Source organism: Microtus pennsylvanicus, chromosome 3 (assembly GCF_037038515.1).
Source record: "Microtus pennsylvanicus isolate mMicPen1 chromosome 3, mMicPen1.hap1, whole genome shotgun sequence".
Classification (NCBI taxonomy): domain Eukaryota; kingdom Metazoa; phylum Chordata; class Mammalia; order Rodentia; family Cricetidae; genus Microtus; species Microtus pennsylvanicus.
In genome coordinates this window covers 2551718-2566046 of record NC_134581.1, presented here as the reverse complement: position 1 = coordinate 2566046, position 14329 = coordinate 2551718, and the positions used below count along the sequence as shown (strand labels likewise).

General features: G+C 44.8%; 1 protein-coding gene across 7 annotated transcripts in view; it reads left to right on the top strand.

The window, feature by feature from the left end:
* The window catches only part of Nktr (natural killer cell triggering receptor), a 37703-nt gene that overhangs the window by 20223 nt on the left and 3151 nt on the right, over positions 1-14329 (top strand). For 4 of the 7 annotated variants that reach the window (XM_075964099.1, XM_075964095.1, XM_075964100.1 and 1 more), the window contains 8 exons: positions 278-500; positions 1758-1913; positions 5422-5509; positions 6111-6256; positions 8415-11279; positions 12244-12339; positions 12923-12979; positions 13688-13792. In XM_075964099.1, coding sequence (XP_075820214.1) covers positions 278-500; positions 1758-1913; positions 5422-5509; positions 6111-6256; positions 8415-11279; positions 12244-12339; positions 12923-12979; positions 13688-13792 — 3736 coding nt within the window. Of the gene's footprint in view, positions 1-277; positions 501-1757; positions 1914-5421; positions 5510-6110; positions 6257-8414; positions 11280-12243; positions 12340-12922; positions 12980-13491; positions 13523-13687; positions 13793-14329 lie in introns of all 7 variants that reach the window. The other 3 variants (XR_012909923.1, XM_075964096.1, XM_075964098.1) reach the window with 3 other exon arrangements.

The following is a 14329-nucleotide window of genomic DNA, read 5'->3' as shown; positions in this document are numbered from 1 at the left end:
AAGCTACCTGCTTCTTTGTTCCCTTTGCATTGTTTTTTTTCTGTCCTAGCTCTCATCACTTGTCACACTGATTTAGAATATAGGCTTCATGGTGGGCAAGGGCATTGATATTTTTCAAGTTTGCAGACAACTATCTTTTCTGTAACTGAGGAAAAATTTACATCTAGTTTTAGTTTGCTGAGCACGAAGCAGTTACATGATGATCAGTAGTCACTGTTTCACTCTGGATAATGTGCACTGGGTTCAAGCACTAATGTTTTTGTTAATGTCTATTAAGTTTTTGAGAAAAAAAGGAAGAAGCCAACGCATTCAGAAGACTCGGATTCTTCTTCCAGTTCCTCTTCCTCTTCAGAATCATCCTCAGAAAGTGGAGTTGAGCAAGAGAGAATCAGAAGGAGGAGACACAAGAGAAGGCCCAAAGTCAGACACACTAAAAAGAGACGGAAGGAGATGAGCTGTTCAGAGGAGCCCAGGAGGAAGCGCACAGTGAGCCCTGAAGGGTAAGTGTGAGTCGGTGTCTGACCCAGCACAGGGCCTGCACGGTGGCCACTCTGCAGGCTCAGTGTTGTTGTGCACCCCGAACTGAGAGAGGGGAGGGAGCCTTTGGATTTAAATCGATGCCTATAACAATGTAGGAGTGGCATAGACTTCTCAGCAAAAATTGGTATGTTTTCAGGTGCAGGTATTTCTGGACTTTTTTTTAATAATAAGTTTTATTTTGTGTGTTCAAAGATGTTTGTATATAGTAGATGTGCATATGTGTGGAGGTCAGAAGATAGTTTGGAGGAGTGATTTCTTTCTAATAGATGGGTCCCAAGGGATTAAATTCAAGATATGAGGTTTGGTGATTAGAGCCTATATTCATTGAACCATCTTTCCTGCCCTAATTCCTGAAAATTCTTTTTTTCAATACAGTGTTTTTATTTATTCTGAGAATTTCATACATGTCTACAAGGTAATTTGATCATCTACTTCCTAATCCCTCTTCAAATCCCAGTACCCACTATGTCTCCCTTCTCTTTTATTTTTAATATCTCTCTCTTATTTTCAATAACCCACTGAGTCCATTTAATGTGACCTGTATGTGCAGGGGTATAGGGCCACCCACTGGAGCATAGGAGTATGTATCAGGGTCCACACCCCTGAAGAAAACTGATTCTCCCTAAAGCGAGACATGGGTAATTGAGATGGCTCAGTGACTTCTCACCAAGCCTGACAACCTGAATTTGATCCCTGGGACACATGTGGTCAAAAGAGCGAGCCATCGCCCACAAGTTGTCTCACTTCAACATCATGGCATGTGCACAATAGTACACACAAATAAATACAATTTTAAAAAAGGAAACATTGCCAGGCAGTGGTATTGCACGCCTTTAATCCCAACACTCAGGAAGCAGAAGCAGACAGATCTCTGTGAGTTCGAGTTCAGCCTGGTCTACAGAGTGAGTTCTAGGACAGTCAGGGCTGTTACACAGAGAAACCTTGTATTGAAAATCCAAAACAAACAAACAAAAAAAGGAAACATTAGTAGCATTGACAACTTCCATTTCAAAATTTTAGTATTCTGGTTTTTTTTTTCTCTTTTAATTTTTTTCTCTTTTTTGTAAAAATTTTCTTTGCTCTGGATTTTTAAAATATATTTGTTGTTTTTATAGATCTGTAAAAATCAATGACTCAGGGTAAGTTTTGCTGTTTTATGTGCCTTTATTTGATGAAATACTAGCATCTAAATTGGTTACATGATTTATTTATTTTAGTTATTCTGAGAGGAGTGATGTGAATGAGAAAAGATCAAGTGATTCAAATGCTAAACGAGAAAAGCCAGTTGTCCGTCCGGAAGAGATTCCTCCAGTTCCTGAGAATCGATTTCTACTTAGAAGAGATATGCCTGCTGTCACAGTGGAGCCTGAACCGTAAGTAGGCGGGTGGCACATTGCTCTTCTCCCTGCTGTGCCTGCAGACAGCAGCACCTTGCTCGTGGTTTCTGGGAATTAAGTGCATCGCTGCAGAACAGACCCTGGAGCAGCCCTAGCACAGAGGGAGGGAGTGCTGCCTTTCAGCTCCTCCTTCCTCTTGTAATCGGCCCTGGCCCTGGCCCTGGCCCTGGCCCTGGCACATGGGATGGTTAGTATGCCCAGTCTTGTAGGTGACTGGATCGCCAGTCAAGTTGACAGTGGTGGTTAGCAAGCACACTGTATATTTTTGTCTCCTGATAGATAAGTCCACTATTTCATTGCAACTTTACATTCACTGTGACTCAGGCTCGGAGTACACAGAAGATACTGTGGGTAGTCCCCAGAGCACTGAATGGCTTGTACCTCCTTTTTGGAACCCACACTTGAGTATATGACTAGATAAAGGAAGTGGGCACCTTATTCAGTGAGTGTGTGTTCTGCTGTTTTGGTTAGGTGGTTTTTGTCTACTTATGACTCTTGCTATGTGTTGCAGGTTGGCCTTGAATCCTCTAGAGGATTAGAGCTATTGCTTTATATATGCTGCCATACCTGGAGGGAGGGAAATGCTTATTCGAGGTCTGGAAAGGTTATATTACTGATCTTGCTGCATTGGCCTTTTGTTCAGAATGGGTTATCAGGTTGATTGAGCCCTGTGGACCCACTGAGCCATGAAGTGTTTCACTTTTAATAATGCAGAGGTGACTGGAGGTAAAATTTAGTATCATAAATATTACTGTAGTTAATTTCCCTTGCATTGTGGCTTTAGATTTAGTCTCAAAAAATACTATTTAATGTACTTTTTATATTACATTTAAATTCAGAATTATTAAAATATTAAAAGGACATGAATATGGTGGCGTATGCATGTAGCCTAGCCATGAATGAGGACTTTTTTAAACACATGAAAAGATTTTAATTTTTTTCTTTTTATTTTATTCTATGTGCCTTTCACATTATGCATCTCAATCCCATTCATTTCCCCGTCCCCTCACATCTACCCTCTGCCTCTGCAACCCTCCCCCCAAAATAAAACAAAATTAAAGGGAAAAAAGGTGAAGGCGTAAGTCACAAACAATGCCACATCAGTTTGGAATTATGATTAATAGGGTGGTATTTATTAAAAGGGGAAAAAACTTACAGATCACTGTCCCAGGCAACAGTCCTCTACGCAACCAGGAAGGGAGTCTAGTTGCCTGCGGAGCAGGAAGTGAAGAGAGAGAGGAGAGGGAAGTGGCCTCTTTTTTAAAGGGAGAGAGACCACGCCCCAATGGGCTGGTATCTCAGCGGCTATTGGCTGGAGGAGTGGGAGGACCTCCCGCAACAAAAAGGGAAAAATTGAAAATCTTATCATGGAAGCTGCCGTGTGACACAGTGAGTCGCGCAGTAAACCCTTTATCCGTGTGTCTGTACTTGCAAGTGTTCATGCAGAGAGTCATTGGTCTGATTTGAGGCCTCTGGTTTCTGTTATATTATCAATGCTGGGCCCTTACAGAGACTCCTCTTGGTTATCCTGCTGTTGCTGTGGTGTGGAGATCCTGCAGCTTTGGATCTGCAGGCCAGACCCCTTCACATGCTGCAACAGGTCATGGATGGGGTGGATGTTGGCGCGGGCCAAGTCATAACCCTGGTTCTGGCGCTAGGCAGCTGCAGGGTAGTCTGCCTGCCAGTTGCCAGTTCTCCCCTGTCCTCACCACTAAGGTGAGCTCTCCAGCATTGCCCCCAGCTAATCCACCCTTGCAGCGCCCTGAGCAAGTAAGTAGTAAGGTCAGTTCTCAGGGTCGCTTCTCCCCCACCTACACCATCAGGGCTAGTTCTGTTATGTTGCCCAGGCAAGGTGCAGTGGCCACTCTCTTGAGTGCCGCAACTTGTTAAGGGGTAGGTACAGCCTTTCTGCTCTATGACCCCAGGGCCAGCTCTTCTGTCTCAGGAGTTGATGGACTGGGGGTAAGGGGAGAAGGTATCTCTCTTCCACCCATGCTGCCAGATACCAGATGAGTAATGGGGACAGCTCCCTTGCAACTTTGCGTCTGGGTCACCCACACCTCCAACAACAGGGCTGGCTCTGCTGTGCTGACCAGGCAAGGAGCAGGGCCCGCTCTCCTGAGTGCTGTTGCTGGCAAAGGGGAGGGGCTATAGAGTGCATCTCTTCCCCATCCACACTACCACATGACAGCTGAGTAATGGAGACAGCTCTCCCACGCATAGAACTTTGGAGCTAGCGCTCACCAACACCTTTACCAACAGGGTTGGCTTTATTGTGCTGCCCTGGTGAGGTGCAGGGCCTGCTCTTCTGAGTGTTTTAGCTGGTGGGGGTCAGAGATGGCTCTCCTGCTCTTAGGACCTCAGGGCCAGCTCTCCCACCTGCCTCAGGGGTTGATGGGCAGCGAAGGGGGGCATCTTTCCCTTGCCCATGCTACCACAAGACGGATGAGAAATGGGGACAGCTCTCCCATGCTCAAAACTTGAGGGATGGCTGACTGACATCTCCAGTAACAGGCTTGGCTCTATTGTGCTGCCCAGGCTAGGTACAGAGCCTGCTTTCCTGAGTGTTGCAGCCCGTGGAGGGCAGGGAGAGTTGGGGAAGATCATTTGACCCCAGATGTCGTGTTTATCCTGAACAACGTAACAAGGACTAGTGTCAAAAGAGGGAAGTGAGGAAGGAGAGGGAGAAGGAGAGGAAAATGTTCCACGTGAACAAAAGCACCACAGTGCCTGGTGTAAGTCATAAGCTCCTGTGAGTTTGTTTAGACAGCTGAGAAGCCAAGCAGGGCTGTACCCCAGCCCTCCATAGGTTTTTATTTTGTTTTCTTTGCTTATTTATTTTTGAGACAGGGTTTTGCAATGTAGCTAGGCTGGCATTGAACTCCCCCACATCCTGGGATTATAGACATGTGCTGGCATGGCTGGCTTCCTCCACAAATCTTTTATTTAAAAAAGTTCGAGGCCAGCCTGGTCTATAGAGCTAGTTCCAGGACAGGCTCCAAAGCCACAGAGAAACCCTGTCTCGAAAAACCAAAAAAAAAAAAAAAAAAAAGTTAACTAATAAAAAAATCATTTTTTTCAAATACATATTTACTAATGGAATTTTTCTGGGGTAGGGTGACTCCAATCTAGAGCTCAAGTTAGTGTTCTCTTTTAGGACAGTTGTTAGAGTTGTTGATCTGATATCTGCACTGAGAGTCTGCAGTTCACACACCTCATGTTTGCACGGTCATGTATGTAGCACTTGAAATACTAGTTGTGACTGTATCTTAGGTGTGGTGCACCTCATAGCTGAGTGAGCTCAGAAATATGTGGATGGATGTGATTGCTCTCATAAAACTATGGATATTGACATTTGAATTTCATGTAATTCTTATGTCATGAAATATGAAACCTTGTATTGTAAAGACCGTAGCTCTGTCTGGGAACATTGGGAAGACATTCTGGCATTATTCATTTTTAATTGTAATCACAACTTTTTCAGGAACATTCCAGATGTCGCACCTGTTCCGAGTGATCAGAAACCATCTGTGTCAAAGTCTGGACGGAAAATTAGAGGAAGAGGCACAATTGTACGCATGCTGGAACTTTCTTTTTTCACACTGCTTACCTAAATAGTAGCTTGTAAAAATGTATCTTAAATATCTGAGGTTTAGTTTTAGATAAACTCTTTCTCCTGTCAGACGGTGGTGGCTCATGCCTTTAATCCCAGCACTAGGAGGCAGAGGCAAGTAGACCTCTTGAGATCAAGGCCAACCTGGTCTACAAATCAAGTTCCAGGACAGCCAGAACTACAAAGAAAAACCTGTCTCAAAAAAAAAAAAAGTCCTCCTGTTTTAAGACATCATTTTTATTTTGCATAATTTGGGAAGGTACTGCCTTTGCATACATTTACAGCTGTAGATGGATTTAATTATTCAGTGATGTACTACATGAAATATTGAGAAGTCTGAGTATATTGAATATGGAGGCTAGAATGTGTTAGGACTGCAAAGGAAGCTATTCTGTAGGAATCCAGCTAAATGCCTTGCCTTTTTTGCCTCTCAGTGTCTTGTATTTGAAGTAATTCATACTATCCAGTTGATCCTGAAATTGGTACCTAGATTAGACCTTTGCCTGGCTGTCGTATATGGGGCATTTTTAGAACAGTCCTTGCCCTCTCTTGTCTTTAAGCGCTATCACACACCTCCACGGTCAAGATCTCATTCCGAGTCTGAAGATGATGACAGCAGTGAGACCCCTCCTCACTGGAAGGAGGAGATGCAGAGACTGAGAGCTTACAGGCCACCAAGCGGAGAAAAGTGGAGCAAAGGAGACAAGTAAGCACTTTGAATGTAAACACAGCCTGGATGCAGAGCAGTAAATGCTGGAGAGTCGCCTTCTGACGTCCACAGTCAAGATGGCCAAGGGAAAGCTCTAGAGCAGCACTGCTGCTTCCTAAGGCCAAGGCCTCTTCAGTCAGGTGCTGCTTCTCTGTGCTGAAAATCCAAGTAGACTCTGACTTGTAGAGCCTACCAGGTCTTAGACATCACTAGTAGATGTCTGACTTGACAGATGCCTTAGTCACAGGTACGTGGATTAGTGAATAGAGCCTGCATCGCACAGGAGTTAATCTCTGACTCCAAGGACTGTTGGATAACAGTGGTGTTGGATAACAGATAATTGTCTGTTTCCAAAGGGGCCTGGCTCCAGAATAGCTAGTGGGGAAGTAATTCTTCATGGAAAAATTCTGGCTTCTCTGAAGGCATCGTAAGAGAATGGTTTTGAATTTAAAGAACAAGGAAGAGGCAGGCAGCTGCTGCATAGAACTTGCATAGACATGGTGGTGCTGAGGACTTACTTGTGAGCCACGTCGTCGTAAGATCGTGAAGCTTTTGTCAGTTTTTGTGTAATTGTGTTTGGTTTCTGTTTTTAAGTCAATAGGAATTTAGGAGAAAGTATTAATTACCACAGTGAAGTAGAGAAAATGTAGTTGTCATTTCAGTGTTGAAGTAGGTTCCCACTAAGGACATTTCTGTGTTCGTGTGACTTACATAGTTAATACAGTCTCTGAAAGAAAAAGAAAGCTGGTCACGTGGTGGTGGCGCATGCCTTTAATCCCAGGCAAAGGCGGGTGGATCTCTTGTGACTTTGAGACCAGCCTGGTCTACAGAGTGAGTTCCAGGACAGCCAAGGCTACACAGAGAGATCCTGTCTCAAAAAAACAAGAGAGGAAGGGAAGGAGGAAAGAAGGAAGAAAGGGAGGGAAAGCTGGGTATAGTGATGCTTGCCTTTAGTCTCATTGGGAGCAGAGACAGAAGCATGCACCTTTGTGTGTTCAAGCCTGGTCCACATGGGTGCATCCCAGACCAGCTGGGCTATATAGTGAGATACCTTAAAAAGAAATAACATTTTAAAAAAGAAAAATAGGTTGGAGAGATCACTCAGTGGTTAAGAGCACTGACTACTCTTCGAGAGGACCTAGGTTCAATTCCCAGCAGCCATAAGGCAGCTCAGAATTGTCTAACTCCAGTTCCAGGAGGTCTGACACCCTCACACAGATATACATGCAAAAACAAAACACTAGTGAACATAAAAATTTTAAAAAGTTAAAAAAAAATAAAAGCCAACTTTTTAGCCAGGCCCGATGGCATTATAATACCAGTGTTTGGGAGGCTGAGTTCAGCCTGGCTCACATAGTGAGTGCCAGGCTAGCCTGGGACACATAACAGGAACATGTCTCTCCAAAAACAAAGATTAGGAAGATAGATTAGTTGGCAAAATGCTTGCCTTGTAAGCTTAAGGACTCAAATCTATGTAAAAACAGGTAAGCACTTTATAATCCCAGTGCTGGGAGCTGGAGACATAGGGATCCTTGGGGCTTGCTGGGCAGCAGTCTGCTGTATTAATGAATCCTACACCAATGAAACGCTCTCAAATAAATTAGTGTTCCTAAGAATGGCACATGGGTGCCCTCTACACATGTGCGCACACACACACACACACATGTGCACATGGATATTTTACAAAAGAAGAAATGTTTACGAAGACTCTAGAAAGTTTAGTCAGGACAAGGTACTTGGCTCTGTGGTAGAGTGCTTGTTTAGCATGCATACAGTCCTGAGTGATGATGCCAGCACCACAGAGACAGATTGTCAAGTCTTAGCTGTGTCTCTGCAGAGACTCCTCAGCGAGGTTGTTTGGGAACCTGGTTTTACTCTTTCAGAAATTGCTCTTGGAAGGAGAAGGTTGTGAGCAGATGATATCAGGAGTCGTGTGTCTCCGTAGGACTCTGCTTAGTTGGTCTGGTTTTCCAATATTCTCAGTCTTTGATTCACTTAGAAACAGGAAGGATATTCTGTGAGGCTGATGATAGTTGTCATCTCTGGTACATGTTAAAGTGTTGAGATTGGGCACTCTATTGTTAGTAAGAAGTGTGTTGTAAGACACAGAAAGTGTTTGCAATAACTGCATGCATGTTATCCCGCCCGCTTACAGGCTAAGTGATCCCTGTTCAAGCCGATGGGATGAAAGAAGCTTGTCCCAGAGATCCAGATCATGGTCCTATAATGGATACTATTCAGATCTTAGTACAGCAAGACACTCTGATGGTCACCACAAGAAACGCAGAAAGGTAAAGAAGTTTAAGCATAAAAAAAAAGCTAAAAAGCAGAAGCATTGCAGAAGACACAGGCAGACAAAGAAGAAAAGATTAGTAATGCCACCTGACTCGGAACCCTCAAGATCTGCCACCCACCGAATGAAGTCCTCTTGTGACAGAGAAAGAAGACCCCGTGCCTCCTCCTCCTCCTCTCGCCACTCCTCAAAGCGGGCCTGGTCTAGATCAGACAAGGACTACAGGAGCTCCTCAACCCACTCCAGCAGAGACTCCTATAGATCCAAGTCTCATTCACCATCGGATTCTAGAGGGAGCTCTAGATCAAGGGCTTTGTCAAAGTCCTCATCGCGTTCTCACGACAGATCCCAGTCCAGATCTAGTTCCAGGTCAGAACCCCGGAGGACAGCATCAAACTCACCAAAACAGCCTGCTCCGTTGAGTGAAAATAAGCCAGTTAAGGCAGAACCTTTAAGATCATCGATGCCACAGAATGGAAATGTGCTGGTACAGCCAGTGGCTGCAGAAAACATTCCTGTAATACCTTTGAGTGACAGCCCTCCCCCTTCTAGATGGAAGCCTGGGCAGAAGCCCTGGAAGCCCTCCTATGAGCGAATTCAGGAGATGAAGGCTAAAACAACTCACTTGCTGCCTGTTCAAAGTACATACAGTTTAACAAATATTAAAGAAACTGGGAGTTCATCATCCTATCACAAAAGAGAAAAAAATTCAGAAAGCGATGGGAGCGCTTATTCAAAGTACAGTGACAGAAGTTCTGGGAGCTCAGTAAGGTCAGGGGGCAAGTCTTCTAGGAGCCGGTCATACTCTAGGTCATACACAAGGTCAAGGTCACGGAGTCCACATACTTCACGATCACGATCTAGGTCTCCATCATCTAGGTCTCACTCACAAATGAAGTATAGTGATGGTTCCCACTGCAGCAGGTCGTCTTCATACACTTCTGTCAGCAGTGATGGGGGAAGTCGAGCCACAAGGAGGACGTTTAGATCCCATGGGGAAAAAAGCATCACTTCAAATAAAAGACACCACGGCAGCTCAAAGAAGATACTTCACAGTAAATATGTCAAAGGCAGAGAGAAGTCTTCATGTCACAGAAAGTATAGTGAAAGTAGATCATCTGTGGATTATTCTTCGGACAGTGAACAGTCACATGTTGAGTTAGTGCACTCGGCCCTAGAGAAGGAGAAACAGGGGAAAACAGAAGTATTGAATGATAAGCAGGGGAAAAGCAAAGAAGAAGGAAAGGGCAAGCCAGAATGGGAAAAGAGGCTTTTGAAAGAGAGTCTGTCTGATCACTCCAGAGATGGCAGTAGGTCCAAAGGGAAGAACTGTGCTGGGAGCAAATGGGACTCTGAATCAAACTCTGAACAAGATGTGACTAAGAGCAGGAAAAGTGATCCCCAGAGATGTTCTGATAAGGAGGAGGGCGAAGCCTCTTCCGACTCTGAGTCAGAAGTTGGCCAGAGTCACATCAAAGCTAGACCCCCAGCAAAGCCTTCAGCAAACACTTCTCTGCCTGACAGTAATGGTGCCTGGAAGTCTAGGAGACCACAGTCTTCAGCTTCTGAGTCAGAGGGCTCCTGCTCCAACTTGGGAAATGTTAGAGCAGAGCCCCAGAAACAGAAATGCCCAAAGGATAGTTTTAAAGGGGATCACACAAAAAAAGTGAGAGAGAAATTGAAAGACAAAAAAGACAAAAAACACAAGGCTCCAAAGCGGAAGCAAGCCTTTCACTGGCAGCCTCCACTGGAGTTTGGTGACGAGGAGGAGGAGGAGATGAATGGAAAGCAAGTTACACAGGAGCCAGAAGGAAAAAAGCACATCTCTGAGAAGTGTGAAACTTTGAAAGACAGTATTCCAAAAATAAAGAAACCCTGTGATGAAGGCAGTGGTCCCAGTAATCCTAAGAAGGGTACTTCAGAGCACAACCCACTTGCGGAGGGGGATCGCCATCCCAGCTCTTGCCCTGCACCTCTGACAGTGGAAGAGAATACCACCAGCTCTCCTCCTGGCGCCCAGCACATTGAAGAGCGTGTCCCAGCTGGAGGGGAGGATGTGCTTCAGACAGATGACAACATGGAGATTTGTACCCCTGATAGGAGTTCCCCTGCAAAAGGAGAGGGGTTGTCCCCATTAGCAAACCGCAAGCTGGACAGTCCAGAAGGGAGCATTATTCCAGAGCAGGTTGAGCACATAGCACAGCCCAGAGCAGGAGGGAAACAAGAAAACATTGTGTCTGAGAGTAAAACCTCAAGTGAAGGTGGGAAACAGGACAGCTCTGCCAGTTTGGCCAGTCCTGTAGAAATTTCTGGAAAGAAGGAGGGGCCTGAGAAAAGCCAGATGAACCTCACAGATAAGTGGAAGCCATTGCAAGGTGTAGGAAATCTGATGTCTACTGCAGCCATGTCCAGTGCTCTGGATGTGAAGCCATTGGCTCCTGTTACTGAAGTGAAACCACAAGGCTTGAGAATAGAAATCAAAAGCAAAAATAAAGTTCGGCCCGGGTCTCTCTTTGATGAAGTAAGAAAGACAGCACGCTTAAACCGGAGGCCACGGAATCAAGAGAGTTCCAGTGATGAGCAGACACCTAGTCGGGATGGTAATAGCCAGTCTAGGAGTCCACACAGATCTCGAAGTAAATCTGAAACCAAATCTCGACACAGAACAAGGTCTGTCTCCTATAGTCACTCGAGAAGTCGATCCAGGAGTTCCACGTCATCTTACCGGTAAGAAGCCCCCTCTCTCCATGTCATTTAGCTCAGAAGAACAGAAGTGTGATCACTGTTTCCAAATATCTGACAAGGGAATAAGAAGCATTATCCCATATGACCAAAACCACAGATAGAGGACATAGATAGGAAGTGGGCATTTCAGGAGAAGAAATTTGCGCTCAGTTGAAAAGACCATTGTTATTGTTATCTGTAGTTTATCTCTTGGACAATGAAAGCTCTGTTGACATGACCACATTCAAAGGTGTGAAGGCACTGGCTTTCTTGCCCAGGTTGCTGTGCTTTTGCAAAGAATCTTTTGAGCAGAATCTGCAGGGCTTAGGGATTGTTGATCTAACTACTCTCTTACACATGTAGAAGATAACATGCCATAGAGGCAACGTTGCTTGCTGTCCAGGGCATACATCTAAGTCAAGTTCTGTGATCATGTTCACATTTTCTTTTTTTTTTTTTGTTTTTTGTTTTTTGTTTTTTTGAGACAGGGTTTCTCTGTGGTTTTGGAGCCTGTCCTGGAACTAGCTCTTGTAGACCAGGCTGGTCTCGAACTCACAGAGATCCGCCTGCCTCTGCCTCCCAAGTGCTGGGATTAAAGGCGTGCGCCACCACCGCCCGGCTCATGTTCACATTTTCATCAGTTTCCTCCGGCATTTGTCATCAGGATAGACTGAAGAGCACAAAGAATGAGTGACAGCTAAGAAAGGAGGGACCATGGTAACAGGAAGCTAATAAGTAGTTACATTCATGAGCATATAAATATACCAACTGCAGTTTTTTGTGGCTTTTATTTCATTGTTTAAGCCATGGTGGCTTCTTCTGAACTGCTCCCTTTGCAGTGCATGACTCTGTCCACTGTGCAGAATTTGTAAGAGACTGCATTCTGGTTTGGCTGCCCTCCTGCCCTCCTGTTCATTCTAACTGGGAGCGCACATGTTACATGCTTTCTCATTTATTTCCATTGTAGATCAAGGAGCTACTCCAGAAGCCGGAGCAGAGGCTGGTACAGCAGAGGCCGGACCCGCAGCCGGAGCAGTTCCTATGGAAGTTTCCGTAGCCACAGGTAAGCTGTGTTCTCGCCCTGCTGTTGGTTCCCCTCCTGGGACAGAGCAGGCAGCTGTAGCTCTGCCGTTGTTTCTCATCTAGCTCTGTGAGCGCTGGAACTCTTCCTGACTGTTCCTTCATCAGAGTGAGGCAAAGGCACAGAAGTACTGAGAGGCCACGCCCCTCCTGCCTCCTCCATATGTAGATCTTATTGAGGGTTACAAGCACACTCACCTCTTGACTGACTGAGAGGTTAAAACAGGGTCACAGTGAGGGAACCAAAAGAAAAGTGTGTGCTAGGGCCAGGGCGCGCATTTTTACTGCCTAGCTGCTTCTCTCTCTGGCCTTGAGATATTTCCTGCTGTGGCTACTCACGTAAATGGCCCTTTTCCCTTCCTACCCATTGGAGAGTCTCCCCAGAGAACTACGTAAAGCTTTATGAAATACAGAGGTTTTAAAAAGAAAATCCAACATATTTGTGGTTAAAACAAAAGAAAGAGTTAAAAGATTTCACTGTATTTTCACTTCAATGGGCAAAGATGTCTCAATTGTTAATGTGCCCTGATGCACAAGGTGACAGTCCCTCCTGTGGTTCATACTAGGACATCCAGCAGGAGCAGGTCCAGGAGCAGCTCCTATGACCCCCACAGTCGCTCCAGGTAAGCGGCAGTGGGAGGCCCCAGCATGCTTGGGGGATGGAGTTGGGGCTGGCTGGTTGTGCTTGGATTTGATCCCAGGGCCTAGGTGCAGTACACAGCATGTTTTCTGCCATTAAGCTTACCTCCCCAGCCTAATGTTGAATTTTTTAATTAAATAACTTAAAATCATATGTTTATTGTCTGAAATCAATCACTCTTTAAAAATGAGATGTCTAGGCCCGGCGGTGGTGGCGCACGCCTGTAATCCCAGCACTTGGGAGGCAGAGACAGGCAGATCTCTGTGAGTTCGAGGCCAGCCTGGTCTACCAAGGGAGTTCCAGGATAGGCTCCAAAGCTACAGAGAAACCCTGTCTCGAAAAACCAAAAAAAAAAAAAAAATGAGATGTCTGTGACCCACTGGGCAACAGTATCAAATTGTGATAGCAAGTGCTTGTTGCATATAATTGCCTAATAAGATCCAGAATCCCAGACAAACTAACTCAGTGTTAATTTTGTGATATTTTTCAATGCAGAAAAGAAATTAACATTTTTCTCTTTAACATGGTAAGTCCAAATGGGGGCAATTGCTAGATGTTTCTAGAACTTCTTATGCAACTGTCCTCACACTTCCATAGAGTGCCCATGTGAGCTAGCACCCTCTGACAGCCCTAAAAAGGAGACTTTCCATATTTGAGTGAGAAAATTTAATGTGTGTTATTTCTGTTTAAGTAGATCCTACACTTATGATAGCTACTACAGCCGGAGTCGCAGCCACAGCCGCAGCCAGAGGAGTGACAGTTATCATCGAGGGAGAAGTTACAACAGGCGGTCCAGGTGGGTCCTGCTCTCGACCACTGCAGTGACTGCGCGCTTGGTGCAGTGGACACTTGTCTCCCTGAATTTCATTGGCCCACAGACAGCTATTAAATAGGGCTTTGGTGCTGAGTTGCCAGGTCATAGTTACTATTTTATAGTTGAAATTAAAATGGATTTTCAAATGTTCATATACTTTTGAGCAAGCTTTTTTTTTTTTTTTTTTTTTTTTGGAGTAAGGAGAAGACCAAATCATGGGTCACTTCTGAAAGTCAGGTTAATATACTAGAATAGGCAGGGGTTTTTTGTTTTGTTTTTCAGACAGGGTTTCTCTGTGTAGCCTTGTCTGTCCTGGGATTAGAGGTGTGTGCCGCCACTGCCCAGCCAGTTTGTCATTTTATTAAATTAATCATAATTATTTGTTTCAGCAGCAGGGTTGAGGTTTATATCGAATCATTTATTTAATAAGATGTAAACCTTTATAACCACTTTTGTATTGTCCCTTGCTGGTGACTGTGGTCACCCTCCCCCATCCATTGCAACCCCAGAAACCCTTCT